This window comes from Haliotis cracherodii, unplaced genomic scaffold, assembly GCF_022045235.1.
Source record: "Haliotis cracherodii isolate W230 unplaced genomic scaffold, xgHalCrac1.p SCAF_31, whole genome shotgun sequence".
NCBI lineage: Eukaryota > Metazoa > Mollusca > Gastropoda > Lepetellida > Haliotidae > Haliotis > Haliotis cracherodii.
The window spans coordinates 3422263-3438919 of NW_027266288.1; the positions used below are offsets into that span (position 1 = coordinate 3422263).

Genomic DNA, 16657 nt, shown 5'->3' on the forward strand with positions numbered 1-16657 from the left:
TGTCAAGACTGTTTATGAAAGGTCTTAAGAAAGAATTGCTTTTATTATGATAGAGTATATAATATAGAATCTTCAATACATTACTCATACAGTTTGGCCTGCCTCTAACAGAGTGAAAGTCAATTCTTAATTGTGCAAATGCAATGGTTGATTTTACATTAATTGAGGTTTTGATACAAGTTGAGAATAACTGCATAGATCTATGCTTGTGATGTCTGTCACGGTTTGATTGTTTTCATAATGGAATATTGTTGAGTGCTAAAGACGTGACAATTGGACAATTGTTTTCTAAGATGCTGATTGGGATCAGTGCATTTTTCTGATGGGGAGCTAAAACATATTGAGAAATAATCCACTTGCATGTGTGTTGTACTTACTTTATGACACTCTTGTAAGAATTCATGAATTACTATCACTTTCGCTTGGGAAATACAAGAATTCTCACACTTGTTTTGTAAAATCAGTATGACACACATGCTCGTGTAATAATCCTTAATTTCTTATCACAGTCTTCATTGAACCAAGACATTTTTATACAAAATCATCCTGCCACGGATTACATTTTACAAAACTGTTGCAGGAAGGATTGATGGTTAAATAGACGGGATCAAATTTATCAACAGTTCTTTCAAGTGTTAGTTACATAACAAACAAAATTGGTGTAGATTCTAATACCCCTCCGTTTACATTAAATCACTAACCATTCGAGGTCAATATACAGTTGCTTGAGTAAGGGATCTTATATTGGTGAAGTTCACTGATAAGTAGTAGTGAAAAGTTTACCTCCTGTCATAGTGGCTATTCAGTTAGTAGGGCTACAATATGATCAGTACTATCCCTATTACATTGACAATTTTAGCCCAAATACTCGAAAAGCCATGCATTTTTTGCATTCTTGCTCGTAATTTCATTATTCTAATTCTATGTTATAAAAATGTCCTTTGTCAATATTCTCACAAGATTAGTACAGTGTTACTTCTCAGCACTGTTTTGAAGGGGCGGTCGGGTAGCCTGGTGGTTAAAGCGTTCGCTCATCACGCCGAAGACCCGGGTTCGATTCCCGACATGGGTACAATGTGTGAAGCCCATTTCTGGTGTCCCATGCCGTGATATTGCTGGAATAATGCTAAAAGCGGCGTAAAACCATACTCACACACACACTGTTTTGAAACAGCAAAAGAAAATACATTGAATAATTACAAATTTCCCTGGCTGCCTTTGCTTCATGTGAACCATGTGAGTCTCTTGATGGTATCTACATGAAAGGATATACTGAAAATCTTGAAATTAACTTAAATGCGAAAAATGCGAGTGGTCTTTGCTCACATTATTAAACATCGCATGTTTCATTGTCGATCTAAAACCTAGTTCTTACAACAAAAGAACACCACATTGTCTATAATCATAATTCGCTATATGGCTGAAATAATGCCGATGCGACGTTTAATTTTAACTCGCTCACTCAATCACTATAAGCATAATGTAGAGCCCATAATATTTCCGAGTCCCGTGATGGGATTCGAACCATGGACCTTCTGATCCAGGGTCGGACCAAAAAGGTAAACCCTGTCAGCATGCTGACAAGGTAAGGATGTTATTTGGAGGATGACCCCATGCTGTGCTACAATAAGAAATAGTAAGAGTCTATTGTGGTATTCTGACTATATCACAAGCATTTTTTCAGAATAACTAAAAATAGTGATCATACCATGTGAGCGTATTCGTCACATACACATGCAAACACAAGTCAAATGTTCACCTGAGCAACAAGGGAACATATCGTAAGAGTACATTTTGTGGTCAAGGACATGGATACTGAGTAGACGGTTGTCCCTTTTCCGCTTTACCTTTTCAGCCAATCAAATAACATAATTCACTAGTCAGCTAATCACATTGCTTGAAGTATGACTCACTGATTCATGTGAACATTTCACGACATTTACCTTTCACACACACGGTTTTGTCAGATCGGGTCTCAAGACACCTCATGTTAGGGTAAGTCTTTACTTGACAGAAGCCAGCTCGGACCTAAAACAGGCATAAGTAGAACACATGTCTTTTGACATTCCGTTCATCTGTTTATATCTCCAGCCAATATATGTAAATCTTCCAGTGTGCATCCTTGGAGATCTAATTATGTAGATACTACTACTACTACTACTACTACTACTACTACTACTACTACTACTCTGGATATATATGGATCTTCTCTATTAGACTCTTTTTTGTATATGCTTCAACAGTTGGTAGCGGGTTACTCATGGTATTTTGGGTCATATTTGAATAACTGACGAAGCTTGTTATTGTCATAATAGAGAAGTCATCTGTGATTATATAACCAACAGGTTGGAAGACATTCAACATGTTCTACTCTTTCGACCAATTGTTTTGCATATATAATGAGTTTAAAGTTGTGATTCCAGGTAGGAGGCAGCTCATGATAATCTGGTCCATATTTGAAAAACAGACGAAAGTCATCTGTGTGATTATATGACCTGCAGGTTGACAACAGTATGATGAGTCTTGGCAGCCACAAGTAGTGGGATGTACATCTTCAGCTAACAAGTCCACATTCTGCAACACTTTCCAGACTATATTGTGAGCTCTTTCTGTTGTAGACCCATTCTTCAGCCAAAGATGCTCAAGTCGTTTGGCTTCTTTCAACGATTTAGTCATATGCTTGGTGTATTCCCTGATTTCTCTGGACATCCTATTATGCCGACTGCATTTATAGCTATTCGATACATATCTAGGTTCTCTACTGTCTAAACGTATAAGCAAAGGATGGAGTGGTTTTCTGTTTTAAAATGTTCACAAATGGAAAAATTTCAGTTGATGTCCGATGTATATTGGCTGAAACGTGTTGATAATTTTGGTTGTCTAAAAGTGTAATTTCAATGCCATATTTGACGCCTTTAGAGTGACAGAACAGTTTGATTTGAATCAAGAACAGTTATCAAAATAGCAGGAAGAAATATTGTATGGATATGGGTTCGTAAGGAAACATTTTCCTCCAACCTTTCTGAATATTTTTTGGTGATTTTGGTATTTTTAACTTTAAAATAGAAATTGCCTTTATGTTGTACACGGGGGCATGGGTTGCCCAGTCATCTAAGGTGCCGCGTTTCGCTGTGAAGAGTTGCAGACACGCCAGAAACCTATGGTTCTGGGTTCGAATCCCGGTTCGGCCCAATTATGTTTCTAGGTTTGTCAGCTCCATACCCGTGCTCGTGGGTTTCACCAAAGTGGTAAACGTCTGAGACCTGCATCACTTTGGGCTTTCCTCCCACATTTAGCTGACACGCCATGATATAACTGGAATAATGTTAAAAAAGCGGCGTTAAACCCAACTCACTCACTCACTTATGTTGTACACAAGTAGAGTTCATCACAGCCCAAAGGACCACCAGAGGAAAGAACGTTCATCACAAACAACACACACACAAAACTTACAACTGCCAAGTCCACAGCACCAACGAAGTATTTTGCCTCATTCGTTACCCTATCGTTGTCCATTTTCCATAGGCGGCAAATTGGAGTTGGAATAGTGTATTCAATAGCTCGACAGAAGCCATTCTTTATACATTTGATTTGGCATAACTTTATGCCTGTGTACTTGACGATGTACGGTGGATGTGTCGGCGTATCTGTTGGCAGCTGACAATTAGCCACACCAAATTTGAGGCACGTTATTAAAGTTAGGAACATGTTCTCAAGATTACCAAAACACATCTTTGCTGTTCACAGATCTATATTATTTAACATCGATATGGTAGAACGGAAAATAATAAATGTTGCTGACGACAATGAAATAGGCAGCATCGATTAACGAGATTTTAAGTAGCAATTCAAGGGATTAGCTAAAAACTCTTACATATCCACCATTCTACTTTTCCTCTTGTGGCGATTTTGACAATTTTACCAAATGCCATTTGATAGCAAAGATACAAAGATAGACATTGATTTTCCATTAAGATGAACGAATTATCCTGCATTGTTAATGATATAAAATGTAACCAACGATAAGATAAGGGACTTTATGTGTGAAAAATCACATTTTGACTTCTTATATATTATAAAACTTCGGTATCTTAGGACCATGAAAATTCAATTCATAAGCTTCATTTAATATCTACTACAAAGATACACGGCATCAAACATGTGGACTTATTTTCTGGAAAGTCCCATTTTCGGACTTATCATGCTTATAACTTTTTTTTTAAAAATAATTGCCGTTTTTGGATATAGAGTCTCATTAACTGAATGTAAACTTGTGTGCTGAAATGTTTTGACATAATGTTTTTATCACATTACGAACTAACGAAAGATATTAATTTACAGTCCTAAAACATGTCAGTTGATGTCAAACGTCCCTCTTTATCACGTCACATTACAATTTTATGTCCAAGCACCAAGGAGTCCCTTTTCTCCTGTTGGTTCACAAATATTGACAATAACTAGTCACGGTGACTCCTTGAATCGCATTTAGCTAATGTATGTGTGTGTGTGTGTGTGTGTGTGTGTGTGTGTGTGTGTGTGTATGTACATGTGTGTGTGTACTGAATCTAGATCTAGTTTACATATCAATAAGCTAATGAAATCATAATTAAATAAAACAAATAATCAGATATCAATTTCAGAGAATATCTCATCACTCATTTAAACGGATCAACATCTTTTTCAAACGCGATAAAAAAAACATATGGCTACTACAAATTGAAGTTTACAAATATGTCTTTCATATGCCTGTTTCTGCTGTACGTCCGCTTGACCCAAAACTGCATATTAACAAAATGAAGAATGTTACATCGCAGAATAATTTATGACGGAGAAGAGTACATATTGAGAATAACCACATTCTTTGGCTTTCGTTGTTGCACTTGCTCATAAATTGTTTGGTCAAGGTTACAACATTCAAGGACTCAGTGAAGCTTTCAATTTTTGTTAAGGTAGACATGTGGAAGACATTTTCAAATTTGATGCATCACAGACAACAATGATGTCCGATGCAATTCCTATTTTGACTTGTACCATATGTGCCGGTGTTTTGTTTTTTTTTCAAGTGAAAATATGACTGCCTTTGCATGTGTTTGTGACTGATGCATCCAGTAGGGTAGGATACGCTCGCGAACACCTGGTATCACGATTTGATAGTGATTCATAAACACAATGTCATGCTCATGATGTAGCCGGAATAACATTTTCTAGCTCAAGTCATTATTTTGCTAAATGCTAATTGGAGAATGAAGAGCATGAAAGAAGCATGACCAAAGGACTACTAACGTGCGCATGCGCCTTGACCTATGATATTACGCATGCGCACGGACAGCGTCTAAACCGCGAGATCGCGAGATCGCGAGAAAATGAACAGTCACATTCTCGCGATTCCGTGTTTTTGTGGCCTAAATTGACAAGCCGAGATTGCGAGATTTTGCATCATGTCCAAATGTCGCATTCTCGTGTTGTTGACCAAGACAAAAGGTGCTATGTACCAAAAACACGAGAATGTGAGAACGCGAGATTACGCCATTCTCGTGTTTTTGGCATATTTACCTCGTTTCCAAATGTCGAGATCGCGAGAATGCGAGATCGCGAGAATGTCCCTTACAGTATTCCATAGTTTTTAGCGTGTATTCATAATGATAATATCGACCATATCCCTTGAAAGTATGCATTAAACAAGTGTACAAGCTAAATGATAGATGGCGTTATCACACGTATCCCCAAGTGACAGATCAGCACCTTTTCTTTCAAGTAAATCAAATACTTCTCTATGTCTCCAATATGCTCTGATATGTGACAAGTTCAACTTTGACTCTTATATCCAATAGCTCTTATATGTGAGCGGTTCGACTTGGACTCTTGTATCCAATATCTCTGATATGTGACAAGTTAGACTGTGAATAGTGTATTCAATAGCTCTGATTTGTGTGAGGTTCGACTGTGGATAGTGCATTCAATAGCTCTGATATGTGAGAAGTGCGACTTTGAAAAGTGTATTTAACAGCTCTGACATGTGACAAATTCGACTTCAAATATTGTATCCTATAGCTTTGATCTGTGACAAGTTAGACTGTGAATAGTGTATTCAATAGCTCTGATATGTGACAAGTTAGACTGTGAATAGTATATTCAATAGCTCTGATATGTTAGAAGTGCGACTTTGAAAAGTGTATTTAACAGCTCTGACATGTGACAAATTCGACTTCAAATATTGTATCCAATAGCTTTGATCTGTGACAAGTTAGACTGTGAATAGTGTATTCAATAGCTCTGATATGTGAGAAATGGAACTTTGAATAGTGTATTCAGCAGCTCTGATAATTGACAAGTTAGGTTTCGACTTTGAGTATTGAGTCCAGTCGCTCGTCTTGGCATCCAATTTCAAAACTCATGAGTCAGAGCTTGCAAAAGGAAATAATAAGAAAAATAATAATAACAACAGGTGAGGTGAGGTGAAATGGGGTTTAACGTCGCGTCCAAGTTTATTGCACTTATATAGCGACGTGCATGCACGTGTGTGTGTTTGTGGCTGCTTGTACTAGTCCGGACTGATGCCGATTTATAGTGCTAGCTCACTGAGATACCATGCCGCAGTTTAACACACAGACACAGTATACTGACTCCGAGCCGACAAGTCCTTGTTTTAGCCCCTTGATGCCGAGCGCCAGACGGGGTAACAACAAGTACCATATTTTAACGTCTTTTGGTATGACGCTCTCCGGGCGATAAGAACAACAACAACAATAATAATAATAATAATAATAATAATAATAATAACTATTATGGGAGGGCGTGGTTTGATTAATGTGAAGGCTCTTCACGACAGAATTGTTTTGTGCACTTTTTCACACATTTATTTGTCTGATGAAGACAAGGCATTCCACAGTTTTCTAAAACGAGCCAAGGATGTGGGACATAATCTCATTGTCGGTGTTGATTTTGTTGATTTTGTTGATGGTTCTGTACTGCTCAGAAATGAGTGTCAACCAAGCGAAGTGCCATATCAAATCGGCCCAGACTCAAAGAGAAGGCTTTCTGATCGACCACTGCATCGAGTTTATGTGCAGTGTGTTGAGAAGGTCAGCAATCCTGCAGAGTCCTTCACTTGGATGAAATCGTCTGGCCTGAAAAGTGAAACAAGGCTCTCTGTTTGCTGCTCCGGACCAGATACTTCCCACTCAAAACCGTCAATGTGTGATTTTGCATCAAAATGTAAATATGAAATGTAGATTATGTAATGAATTTAATGAGACTGTCCAACACATTGTAGGTAGATGCCAAGATTTGGCACAGACACAGTATCTTAAGCGACATGATGGTATAGCGCGATCATTTTATTACCGCTTTCGCCATGCTTGTGGTTTTGACACAGAGGTCCATCCATGGTACGACCCGGAATATGTAGAGGGTCATGGAAAATTATCAATACAAAATTCTTTGGAATAGGCCCGTTTACAGCCTCATACGTATCCAGGCCAACAAACCTGATCTTGTCCTTTTTGATAAATCCAATGAAATCATTTATATCATTGAATTTTCTGTCTCTTGTGGACAATAATGTGATTGACAAGATATAGGATAAACATGGCAAATATACGAACCTCGCATTCGAAATGTCACCCTTGCAACCCAAGTACCAAGTTGTTCGACTCCCCATTGTTTCTCGGTGCCTTAGATTTTGTACCTCCCAATCTGTTGACTGACATTGCGAGAGTACTCGCGTTTGCTACCAGGAATACAGCCCTTCTGACAATCTGGGTAATGCAGAAGGCTGGAGTGATGGGGAGTCTTCACGCAGGTAATGTAGCCTGCTGTTCATTGTACCCGGATAGTATGACAAAGACAAGCACATGACGCACACATATGTTACAGAAAGAGATATGTGAGTGAAAATAGGAATGTTCTTCACTGTTACCTTCACCTTATACATACTTCTTTTGCGACCCTGTCAAATTGCGGTCCCAACCTAAGAGTGACATATGCAAAGTTCATTGCTCAACAGTAAATCCTTCCCAAAGTTGGTGGTACACAAACAGTTTTTCAGGCTGTGATCGTGTAGATGACAATGACCCTTCAAGTGACTTTTCACTATTGACTTGTCTTTGCATGTGTTTGTGATGGGGCTGGATGCGTTCACCTTTTCGCAAACACCTGACATCATCACTATTTGATTGTGATTCATATACACATGCTCATAGCATAGTCGGAATCGTACAATCGACTTTGTATTTTGAAGGGATTTCTAATGAATATCGTAATTTGTTAAGAATATCGTGATATCCACAATATCATCAGTGATAGATCCAATGAGCTTTAATTTTTAGCCCAATTAATTCAAGAATTTGGTCATTCTTGCTTGGAATCTCATATTATTAATTCGATGTTGTTATAAAAAATGCGCCGTACCTATTTAAGTATAACTGTACAGTGTTTCTTGTCAGAAACGACAGCCAAAGCAAGTATACTGAAGAATAACTAGCTGCACTCGCTATCATCGCTTTATCTCATCTATCCTAATTCTTGAGAGAAATACCTACGATTCCAAGTGAAAGGATATATAAGAATATAAAACTGTTCAGTGTTGACAATTTCACACTACATACCAAGCAAAGAATATCGTTATCACCAGTATCGAATTGGGATAGATTAGTTAGTTTCTTTGTATATAGATCAACAGCAACACATTGTCCGCATGTCGCAACCATCACTGCTGTCACTTTGTTCTGCTTGAGGCCATACCTATCAACACTGGACAGGACATTTGAAGAATGAGTTCACCATTGACATCAACTTATGAGAAATCAACTCATTTTCTCACAAGTCAAACACTTCTTTGAATATGATCGAGAGTGCATTCAACACGGGTTGTCCTCACTGAGCCGCCCCTTAACAATGTGTCGTGTGATTACATACTTCACTGTATCTACATTTCCTCCCTTGCAGGCCATATTCAGGATGTTATCACCAGCATCATTGACAATTCTCAGATCAGCCCCATTGTTAACAAGCAAGTCAAACACAGTCTTGCTTCCCTTATGTGCTGCAATCATTGCTGGAGTGCGAACGTAGTCATTCCGACTGTTGATGTCCACAATGTTCTGTGTGAGGAGGTCCTTGACTATCTCAACATTTCAACAGGCCAAATGAAGGATGTTGCTATTGGCATCATCCAATAGTGATAGATTTGCTCCTTCTTTTACAAGTAAGTCAAATACTTCTTTGCGTTTGTCGCATGCTGCCGACAATACTGGTGTCATGCCATCCACAAAGCTGTTGATGAACTTAATGTACTGTGGCAGGAGGTACTTGATTATCTCAACATTGTCCCTTTCACAGGCCAAATAAAAGATGTTTTCTTCATCATAACTCAAGAGTGACAAGTTTGCTCCCTCCTCCACAAGAAAGTCAAAAAGTCCTTTATCACCCCATATTGCCGCATTCATTACTGGCGTCAAGCCGTCCACATTTCGATTGTTGACGTCCACAACGTTCTGTGTGAGGACATACTTGACTATCTCAAGATTTCGTCCCTTACAAGCAAAGTAGAGAATGTTCCTATCGGAATGACCCAACAAAGACAGGTTGGCACCTTTCCTGACAAGTTGGTCAAACACTTCTTTATGTCCCCCATGTGCTGCAAGCATCGCTGGTGTCATCTTATTACTTCCCCATGTGTTGATGTTTATACGGATCTCAGATAAAATATATATATATATATTTTTTTTTTATTTATTTTTTTTTTTTTTTATTGATCCTGGTAAAAGTACATCGTGTTTTGATAGGAGTCAAAAATACATGAACAGGGTTTTTTAAGAAAGTACATATCATTCACACACATCCATACACACATTCACACTCACCAGAAGCTTTAGTACTTATGAAGACAGAATGCAGGATATATATTTAGTAAAGTTTTGGAATAGCAAATGTTTATATTTTCAAAAGGTTTTCATAAGGAGCCCATTTTGTATAGAATTCAGTCTGTTTGGCTTTAATAAAGTGTCTATATTTTTCTATTTGGTAATAATATTTAACCTCATTTTGGAAATGTGTAATGGTTGGTTGGTTATTTTTCATTTTGCATCTATAAATGTGAAATTTGGCCAATAAGAGTATCAGAACAAAAATATCATCGGTGTGGAAATGTTTTGAAAAGCCAAAAAGAATTAGATCTGAAGTAAGATTTATCTTGCCAGTATGTGGACACTTGGATTCAATCCATTGTGAAAATCTTTTCCAGAAATCTTTGCTTACCCTACAGTCCCAAAACAGATGTTGGATAGATGCTGGCTCGGCATTACAGAAAGTGCATAGACAGTTGTCAACAATATGCATCTTGAGTAGATAAGTATTAACAGGTAGAATGCTATGGAGCAATCTAAGCTGAAACCAAGATAATATATATTTGACTCGGCACAAATCTCCCACCTTACAGGCATCAAGGAGATCAGTGTTTAAATTGGTGTACACTTGCGTTTGATTATGCTTTGCTGTAGGAGGACATGAAACCGTTTGATTAAACATTGAACTTGAAAAGTAATACTGCATGTGTAAAACTTAAAAGAAAATATATAACGTGTATATTTTGGCAGATCATCGAGACGTTTTACATTCAGTTGTACGTTAATTACACCTGCACATTAACGCGATTTACATAAGAATGGCATTATCCACAGCAGCATCCACAGCGGCATGACATCCGGTGACGTGAACTTAGAGTCTGTAACTAATTTCATTCGAGGTACATATTTTCGTGATGAATATAAAACATGTCTTAACTCTCATGCTCTTTGAGTGATGTTTCTTACCATTTTGATCCTGTACATTCCACTCTTGTTCATGATAGGCATCCAGTTCACATGTTATTTGATTAGGTGCTGAATATAAACAAATATTTGAATGAAAAGTAGGTTGCCCTTATGCATACGCCTTAAGTGTAAACATGAAAAGAAATAACAGACAATATAATGTAACATTTATTTTAGACCAAAAGACCTGCTTTCTTTAAATCTCAAATAGTAAAGACTTCAAGGCAATATTTGCAAAATTGTTATTATCAAGAAATAAAATAATGACATTAACCTTTGAATTCAGAATTCCCTCCTTTACAAACCATTACACATGAACTAATATTCATGTGAATATTATAAATGCGGTCGCACATATGTGAAATCCCAATATTTCTCGAGGGACACACACTTGCTATGACACGACTTGGTATCACTGACGATGATGACAAATGTCTCTCTTGTTATAATTAGAAAAATAAACCAGTGAAATAAACTCTGAATACAAAATTCCCTCATTTGCAAGCCACAACACATGAACTGAATTTTGAATGAACCACGTATTTATCTTTTACCAATAAATACATTAAATGAAACTTTGGAAGATATGTGGCATCATGGAACTCCGTATTGATTATTTCATTTTTTTTTCAAAAACATCATCAATCTATAGCTTCTTTGAGAGGCATTTAGAAGTTGGAGTACTAAGTAAAGATAAGATATATATGGATGAACAGCTTCTTTATTACAAGTAGGGGCGCACTTCAGTCCAGCTATATGACGGCGGTCTGTAAATCAACTAGTTTGTACCAGGCAATCCAGTGATTGACATCAGGAGCATCGATCTACGCAATTGGGCTACGATGACATGCATCAACTTGAAATCAGTTTACACACAATTACTACTGTCTCACATTTGGGTAACATGGATTGATACTCTCTGAGTTATGTCAACATTTTACGACATTTACCTTTCACACACAGAGTTTTGCCAGTTCGAGTTTCCAGACACGTCATGTCTGGGCAAGTCTTCAACTGACAAGAGCCATCTCGGACCTAAAACAGGAGTAATGTGCACATGTTTTCATCTCCTGTGCAATGTATTTACATCTTCTACTCTACATGCTTGAGATCTTATTTATGCGGATATAATTCTGAGGTATTATTGGCCAGGTTATAATAACATATTAAGAAACTTATTCGAATTTATTTTTGTTTGGTTTACATTCAAAGTATTAGCCGGATGGCAGTATGTTGCCGTTAGTGCCATAAGTTTGTACGTTAGTGACGTGATTACTGCAAGAAGGTTGCTGATGAGCATGACGTTGCATGTGTTCAAACAGAAGGTTCGTTAGTTCCAATCGGGTACCATTTCGGTTCATACATTAACCGGGTCGTATAATACCCCGTCACTCCCTAGATCAATACGGCCTCCGTGGTCCAAATACGTTAAAAGATCTTGTTAAAAGTACTTGTCCTTACGCTGTCCGGCGCTCGGCATGAATGTTCTAAAACAAGTACTGGTCAGCTCGCAGTCAGTATACTGTATATGAGTGTGGTATCCATGTTAAGCTGGGACATGGTATCTCATTGGGCAGGCACTATAAAATTAGCATTAGTCCGGACTTGTAAAGCAGCCACACACACACGTGCATACACGTGTTATACAAGTTTAATAATCTTGAACACGACGTTTTACCCCATTTCACCTGATCTCACCTCTGTTTGAAACGTATTTGCCTGGTATTCGTGTTTGTTTACGCATACCAATAACTATATCAGTAAGGACCCTGCATATTTGGTATAACTGCAAATATGTGCATGTTATCAGGCTGTGAATATAAGCAACGAATACCTTTTCAGTAATGATCGTAAGAAATATATGCGTGTGCGTGTATATGATTTGTGTGTGTGTGTGTGTGTGTGTGTGTGTGTGTGTGTGTGTGTCTGTGTGTGTCTGTGTGTGTGTCTGTGTGTGTGTCTGTGTGTCTGTACATGGTCTTCAGCGAACCGTGCTTGTCGAAATAGGTGACAGACGGGATCGGATGGTCAGACTTGGCACCGTATCACAATACCTGCTTATGTCAGACTTTCTTGTTTCCTCTTATTCAGTTTGTGCATTCTACCAAAGTCAACACCACGCACTGACTTAGCCTACTCTGAAAGACATTACAAATGTTCTCTTCTCTATTGACCCTCTTTTGACATACGACAATATTCATACTGTTTTCAAAGTTAGGATCCTTCACGGAAGCGGGATGTCACCTGTGATTGAATGACCTACAGCTGGTACCTTTACGCTGAGTCATGGCAGACACAAGTAGTGGAATTTACATCACGAGCTGTCAAGTACACGTTCTGCACCCCGTCCGTATAATTGAACACACACATACTTACATCTGCCAACTCAATAATTCCAACGAAGTAATTTTCCTCATTGGGAAGCGTATCGTGATCCATTTCTGATAGTTGACAGGTTAGAGTTGGAATAGTGTATTCAATACCTCGGCAGAGACCGTTTTTTACGCATTTGATTTGGCATAACTTGATGCCTATGTTCTTGAAGAATAACGAGCTATACGCCGGCGTATCTGATGGCACCTGGCAATTAGCCACACCAAATATGAGGCATGTTATTAAATTTAGGAACATGATCTCAAGATTACCAAAACACAACTTTGTCATCTTGCTGTTCACAGATCTATATTATTTGCCAACTGAAAATACCATGTGGTAGAACAGAAAAATATAGATGTTGCAGTCTTAATAACGAGATTGTCTATTCTGTCTATCGACAGATCAATCCAAAAGGAAATCAAATACCCATAAGAGTGTTAAGTAGTTATCCAAGGTATACAGTTTCCAGCGTCTACTTATCAACCATTCTACTTTTTCTCTCGTGACTTCGACTTTTACACCAAACAATGCCATATGATAGCAAAGATAGACATACATTGATATGCACTAAGATAAACCAATTATTCTGCATCATTGTTATATATATTAAATATTTACAAATATAAGCCAGTATGATAATAATATGACTCCTTGATCCTTCCGCCACATACCCACCTACAGCTAATCTTGTCTGTGGCCTGATAGTGTGGTAGATATCAAACTTATACTCAATAATATATACACGCAAGAGTATGTGTGTGTGTGTGTACTGAATCTAGATCTAGTCTACGCGTACATAATTTACTGAAATTGTAATTTAACAAGTATAAGAAAGGGGTTTAAATGCCTATTTTATTACCAGATATCAAAGAGAATGGCATCGACGAGACGTCAACAACGTCTCAACGCCCTGAAAGTTTTGAATCTATACAACTCTGTCAACACCAACCGGCAATAAACAAGACGGTATAGTAAACCAACGACACTTCAAGACACATTTAAGATATAAATAGATTCTATTTTTCAAATTAGAGGGCTCAAGAATCAAAATGTGACATTGTTTCATCTATGATATGTCTCCCTATAGAAATGCTCTTGAACATTCATACCAACATGGATGGGTATAATGATGCCCTGGAATGGTTATGCTGTGACTCAGTGATCCTCATATTTCCATGGCTTGCAACGAAATACATGACTTGCACCAAAATATTTGATATTTAGTCTACACATCCGAAGCAACATCTTGATCACTCATTTAACAGATCAATGTCTTTTTCATGAGTCACAAGAGACGTATGACTATTACCATATCAGCTGATTGTAACTTCACAGGAAAGTATTTGACGGAAAAGTGGATATATTAAGGATTTCCAGATTATCTGCCTGTCAGTGATGCACTTGATCTGTTATTTTTCTTAATGGTGTGTCTAACATGTCACTTGAAAAAAGGATGTATTCAACAACTGTACAAGCAAATGGCAGATTCTTATCATACGTATCCACACGTGGCAGATCAGTACCTCTCTCTGTCCCCAGTATGTTGCACTCATCGCTGGTGACCATGCATCATATCCTCTTGTCTGGACCTCTGGAAGGTTCTGTGTCGGAACACTGTGTTGCAATCTGAAGACTTCCTCCAACATTAAGGATTATTTTGATGGCATGACTCATTGTTGTCTGATTAAACCTTTCGAAACCTGTATATAAAACAGACCCCCCATTGCTGCACCATTTTCTGGCATTCTCCCGTCCACATATTTACAATTTCCTTTGTGAGGGCAGACCTTGACTTCCTCGATATCTGCTCCGTCACATGGGGAATGTTCATATTGTCAATGGTACAGATCAGCTTCTTCCTCCTCGAGTACGTCTTTATGTTAATCGTTTCTGGCTGGTTCCTGTTATTTTGTATCGGATTTTCTTGTCGTCACCATCTAATAATGACAAGTAGGTTAAACACTTCAGGATGTATCTTCTTTTCTCAGCATTTTTTTTGTCTCCATTGCTGTTGTGGCCATACTCTTTGACCTTGTGTCAGGTCCGTCAAGATGACCGTCTAGCGCGAATACCTTCAGCGCGTAAACGGTTCCTCACTGTCTGGGCTGATATCCTTCTCAATCGTGATATTGCCGTAGTTGTAGAGGTCGCCGTGGTGATGCTTTACGTGAGTGACATAGCCGTATGAATCTCTCCTGTGCTGTAGAAGTGATAGGTGGATCGGATCTGGGAAGGTCACGTATTGTCCCGAGTGTCTGATAACAGATCCTCAGTTTGGTGCTTGGTGCTACGGGTTTGCAGTTTCCCCGATGACGTTGCTTTGGGCTGCCGTTAGTCGTGGCATGTTTTCGTTGTTAATTTGCTGTAAGGTTGTGATGGCATGGACATGAAAAACATATGTTTATATAGACCAGCAACTGATGTTGCACGTGCACTTCATGTTGGTGTGCTTTTTCAACTTTTCACCAAAGTCATACAATTCCAAATCCATGCAGAAATGACAACTCATTTTTGGTATTAATTTTTGTATGGATGTTTTTCTACTTTTTTGCAGAGTATATAAATATATTGGTTGTACCTTTTACAATTCATGTTCAGGTTGGTGGGTATAGCATTCAGTTAAATCCCATGAATGAGTTATCCAATGATGCAAGTATGTCTTGTATGAAGCAATTAGCAGTCATTTTCAGCAAGGTATTGATACTAGTGTGTAGTACGGTTTATAGTGTGTTACGAGGTGATCATTAGATTAAAACGCAGAGGCTAGCCAAGAAATCGGTTCACTCAGGACTAGATTGGCCAATCAGTAAATGACCATCCCAGATCAACTAAACTTTTTCCAAAATCTTCTCAGTAGCCTGAGGCTATTCAGACAGTCACAATGTCTGCCTATGTGACCCTCAGGTGAGTTTCAGAATTGTCGTTTTGACTTTTATCATAATCATTGACCATAGATATGAACCTGCCAGGCAAGGCCGAAGAATGAAACTTGTAAAGAATGGACACACGAATATAAATGGCATGTATGTGTTATAGGCAACGCTTTTTACAGTGAAGGACATAATCTTCATTTCCTCGGAATAGTGCAATGGACATTGGTTACGTAAATTTGTGTATCAAAAACAGGGGCGATGACTGCATCGTTGAGGCAGTCAGTAATTTAATGAATAAGGTATACTCTTAAAGAAAATCTTTATTGAATATCATTTAAGATTTCAGATTTTCTGATAACTTGGTTTTGCTCATAACACGGATGGCACTTTTAGGTGTTTGAGAATATTAGCGCCAAGGCCATTTTCGATAGCTCTTTATTACACATGATAAGAATAACTGGAAGTCATCTTATTTAAGAAATAGATAAAGGATAATTTTCACATACTGTAAAGAGTTAGATTGTAGATTCTATCAGTACGTGTTGTCTTTATAAGTGAGTCATTTTGTATTAGATGCCCCATACAGTGGTGATATTG

General features: G+C 38.1%; 1 protein-coding gene across 1 annotated transcript; it reads right to left on the bottom strand.

Moving 5' to 3' along the window:
• Positions 1-9134: 9134 nt before the first annotated feature.
• LOC139477093 (putative ankyrin repeat protein RBE_0220) lies at positions 9135-9659 on the bottom strand. Its single transcript, XM_071259642.1, has one exon. The coding sequence runs from the start codon at positions 9657-9659 to the stop codon at positions 9135-9137; it is 525 nt and encodes a 174-aa protein (XP_071115743.1).
• Positions 9660-16657: the final 6998 nt, after the last annotated feature.